This window comes from Bos indicus x Bos taurus, chromosome 1, assembly GCF_003369695.1.
Source record: "Bos indicus x Bos taurus breed Angus x Brahman F1 hybrid chromosome 1, Bos_hybrid_MaternalHap_v2.0, whole genome shotgun sequence".
Lineage (NCBI taxonomy): Eukaryota > Metazoa > Chordata > Mammalia > Artiodactyla > Bovidae > Bos > Bos indicus x Bos taurus.
Window position 1 is genome coordinate 4,681,955 of NC_040076.1, and position 4,600 is coordinate 4,686,554.

The 4,600-nt window shown below is 38.2% G+C and overlaps 1 protein-coding gene across 1 annotated transcript; it reads left to right on the forward strand.

The window, feature by feature from the left end:
- The first annotated feature begins 568 nt into the window (after positions 1-568).
- On the forward strand, positions 569-883 carry LOC113897416 (keratin-associated protein 21-1-like). Its single transcript, XM_027550174.1, has one exon. The coding sequence runs from the start codon at positions 569-571 to the stop codon at positions 881-883; it is 315 nt and encodes a 104-aa protein (XP_027405975.1).
- Positions 884-4,600: the final 3,717 nt, after the last annotated feature.

A 4,600-nucleotide genomic window follows, 5' to 3' on the forward strand; every position in this document is an offset into this window, starting at 1 on the left:
AATATGTAGCTATAAACTAAGATTTCTTTCTTACTACTATTGACAGTTTGGAGATATTTTTCTTGTTGGGGGCTTCTTGTGCCTTGCAGTTTCATCAGCATCTTTGGCATCTATAAATGAATTTGCAATGATGCAAGAAAGGAGGTAGGAATATTCATTTCTTATGGCCAGTGGCAAATGATTTAAGAAAGAAGAGAGAAAAGGGGGCAAAATTTTTCTACATTACTCCTCGCATTTCTAATATAAGATATATATTAAATGATAGGAAATTTTGGAAATGGGTATCTGTTTAGAGGCACATGATTCTACTGAAAAAAGTCTCTGGCAGAGCAAATTAAAATGATGCTTTTTAAATATCTCCAAAATAACTAGCTACTTTAGGCAAATTATTGATTGTCAAAAGTGACCGGCACGTGGTGGTCGCTTCCATATTTGTTGTCTGTGTCAGGGAATGAGTGGTATGCTCTGCCACTTACTGATAGTATATAAAGGTCCATGGGAAGGAGAAGACACACACACTTCAGAAACATCGCCTTGCAGTCCACCTGCATCTGCTTCCCTCAACAACATGTGTTGTAACTACTGCGGCAACTCCTGTGGCTATGGCTGTGGAAACAGCTATAGCTGTGGATTGAGCCCCTATTATGGCTGTGGTTATGGAACCAGATATGGCTGTGGATATGGGACTGACTGTGGTTATGGTTCAGGATATGGCCGTGGATTGAGCCCCTATTATGGCTGTGGATACAGCTCCCGTTATGGCTGTGGTTATGGAACCAGATATGGCTGTGGATACGGCTCCTGCTGTGGCTGTGGATACGGCTCTGGTTACGACAGTTACGGGCCAGTCTGCTACAGGAGATGTTATTCTTCTTGCTGCTAGAACGTCACCACCCAAAACACCATTTATGTCTGAAACCACACATCTAAGATAATGCTGATTCAAGGATTGAAAAGTCATGATTTCTATATGCAGGAAATTCCATGCAAGACAGAGCTTTGACCTTCGACTACTCGTTTTTAAGATTGGCATCTTTGAGGCCTGAAGCTCCATGGTGGTATCATCTGTCTTTTTTCCAGATGTTAACCTTTACTCCCTTAATCTCTGACTCTCTGTAGTAATGATCCTAATACCCTACTGTTGGGGAAGTCCCTTGTTATCAATAAAAATGGTTCATTGTTTCTAACAAATCTCTGTGTATTTGCTTGTGCATAAGTTTTGTTTTGAGGTGTTATGGCCTCTGTTGAAAACTGAGCAATTTGAAGCTGAACTTTGAAGTCCTTCTTGATATAAGCGTTTCTATTTATACCTGCATCAGAAATAATGTCTTTCCCACCTGTTTCTTGTTTTTCATATACTTAGGCACTCACATATATAAGCACAAATCTCAATAATTCAGGACTGTGCTTTGCAAACGTCTCTGTGTCTGGGATGGAGCTGGAGGTGAAAGAAGAGGAATGATATTTTATTCAGGAAGTTAATGCAAATTCCAAAATAAACAAGAAGTGGCCTGAGTACTTAAAGGAATAATGGAAAGCAAGGGGAATTTTCCAGCATATATGAGAAATAAGAAGCAGAGATAGGTGTCAAGTACATGAGACTAAAGAATGCATGTAAAAGTCAAACATTCTATCATATCATCTGCTTTTGATGGAAATGCAAATGTATTTGTTTGTATACACTGATGTTGAAATTGTTTCCAATCACTTAGTTGATAAATAGTTTTGAGTAGTTTTGAAAGGGTCTCATCTTAGACACTGAAGACAAAGTAGAAAAATTAAAGAAAAATTTCCTACTCTCACAGTGTTTACATTCTAGTAGGTGAAGAATAAGAAAATAAAAAATAACTAAGATAATTTCAACTGACAGTTGGGATGTGGGAATAAAACAGTTTTGTGGGAAAGAGAGTAAGGATTGAAGCATTAAAGAGATATTTCAGGGAGGTATTTTCACCTTGCGATATCTCATGCCAATTGCAAAGAAAGATTCAAAAGGACAGTAGCAAATGTAAAGGGGGAAAAGAAGTCCATGAAGTTTTGGAAGAATATGATTTAGTAAGCATGTATGAGATAGCTTACATAACCAGTAAAGAGTCTTCACAAAGTCTTCACAAAGTCTTAACATACCTTCAAAATCTGAAACGTTGTGACTCCCTTAGTTAAAGAGGGCTTCCTTAGTGGCTCAGACAGTAAAGAATCTGCGTGCAGCACAGACCTGGGGTCAGTCCTTGGGTTGGGAAGATCCCCTGCAGAAGGCAAAGAGTATCCAACCCAATATTCCCTCCTGAAGTATTCCATGGATAGAGGAGCCTGGCGGGCTACAGTCCATGGGGTTTCAAAGAGTTGGACACATCTGGACAACTAACACTTCCATAGTTTCACTAATTTAAAGAACACTTGAGACATTCAGCTCAGTGAAATGACAAAATGGTGATAATCAATCCAAGTATCTATTAGTTTGTAAGTGACACACAAATATTTGAACAGAAATTTGATTTAATTTGTATGCAGGTCAGGAAGCAACAGTTAGAACTGGACATGAAACAACAGACTGTTTCCAAATAGGAAAAGGAGTTCGTCAAAGCTGTATATTTAACTTATATGTTTATTTAACTTATATGTAGAGTACATCATGAGAAACGCTGGACTGGAAGAAACACAAACTGGAATCAAGATTGCCAGGAGAAATATCAATAGCCTCAGATATGCAGATGACACCACCCTTATGGCAGAAAGTGAAGAGGAACTCAAAAGCCTCTTGATGAAAGTGAAAGTGGAGAGTGAAAAAGTTGGCTTAAAGCTCAACATTCAGAAAAGGAAGATCATGGCATCCGGTCCCACCACTTCATGGGGAATAGATGGGGAAACAGTGGAAAGTGTCAGACTTTATTTTTCTGGGCTCCAAAATCACTACAGATGGTGACTGCAGCCATGAAATTAAAAGATGCTTACTCCTTGGAAGGAAAGTTATGATCAATCTAGATAACATATTCAAAAGCAGAGACATTACTTTGCCAACAAAGGTTCGTCTAGTCAAGGCTATGGTTTTTCCTGTAGTCGTGTATGGATATGAGAGTTGGACTGTGAAGAAGGCTGAGCACTGAAGAATTGATGCTTTTGAACTGTGGTGTTGGAGAAGACTTCTTGAGAATCCCTTGGACTGCAGGGAGATCCTACCGGTCCATTCTGAAGGAGATCAGCCCTGGGATTTCTTTGGAAGGAATGATGCTAAAGCTGAAACTCCAGTACTTTGGCCACCTCATGCGAAGAGTTGATTCATTGGAAAAGACTCTGATGCTGGGAGGGATTGGAGGCAAGAGGAGAAGGGGACGACAGAGGATGAGATGGCTGGATGGCATCACTGAGTTGATGGACGTGAGTCTGAGTGAACTCTGGGAGTTGGTGATGGACAGGGAGGCCTGGTGTGCTGTGATTCATGGGGTCGCAAAAATTCGGACACGACTGAGTGACTGATCTGATCTGATCAAATCACTTTTTTTTAGAGAAATATTAATTGAGCCCAACTTATGTGCAAGGTATTATAACCAGAGCTGGTTATTCCATGATGCACAGAATCGAGGTGGTTCTGCAGGCATCATTAGGTATGGAGAGACTTGAGTGAAAAGGTTGAGAAATAATGCAGTAAAGTTGGAAGACTTTTCAGTTAACCAGGGGAATTGTGGCCAGAAATTCTGCTTTGGCAGCAGCATTGAAAAGCAAAGTGTCTACTGTAGAAAATTTTTTTGAAGCAAACTTATAATTTCAAGTTGCAAGGAGGACAGGAAAGGTAAGAAAACTGAAGCATAATGATGATTGGAATGCGGATATATTTTCTTTATGCCCACCATTCGTGATTCAACATAGCAGAGTCATAAGATTATACCAGTGATCAATAGAGGAAAAAAAAAAAAAAGGTTAAATGATTTCTCAGCTGAAGGATTAATGCCTAATATTGAAAATTCTCAGAAAAAGGAATCAGAAGCTTGATTAAAGTTCCTTCTGAAGGCATTCAGTAAAGTACTGGATTACCACTTATCTCACTGTTGTTGAAATTTGAGTGTGCAATAAATGATTTTATGGTCCTTATTGTAAAAAATAACAAGTATTGGAATCTGCTTGATTATGAAAGATTATGAAAGGTACACCTAAGCAAGTGAGATAAACAAAAATAACACCCCCCTCCCACCAAACTTTAAAATGGAACAATTGACAGTGCTAGTCCGTCAATTGGCACTGTAAAATCTAATGAGATTTTGAATTTAAATTTGATCAAAATGGGGAGAACTGATAGATTTGCAATATGCTAATGGATCTAATCTGTCTAATTGTTACTTAGATCTTCTTCAGTTTTTCTTAATAATTTTCTGTAGTTTTTAGTGTAGAGATTTATATACATTTTATAAAATATATTCCTAGGAATTTGGTGGTTTTTAACAATATTACAAGTAATAAATACATTAAAACTTTTCACTTTTGTAAGTTCCTATGTTGCAAATAAATGAAAATCCAACTGAAAAAAATAAAATAGAACAAGCAAGAGAGTTCCAGAAAAACATCTACTTCTGCTTTATTGACTACACCAAAGCCTTTGACTGTGTGG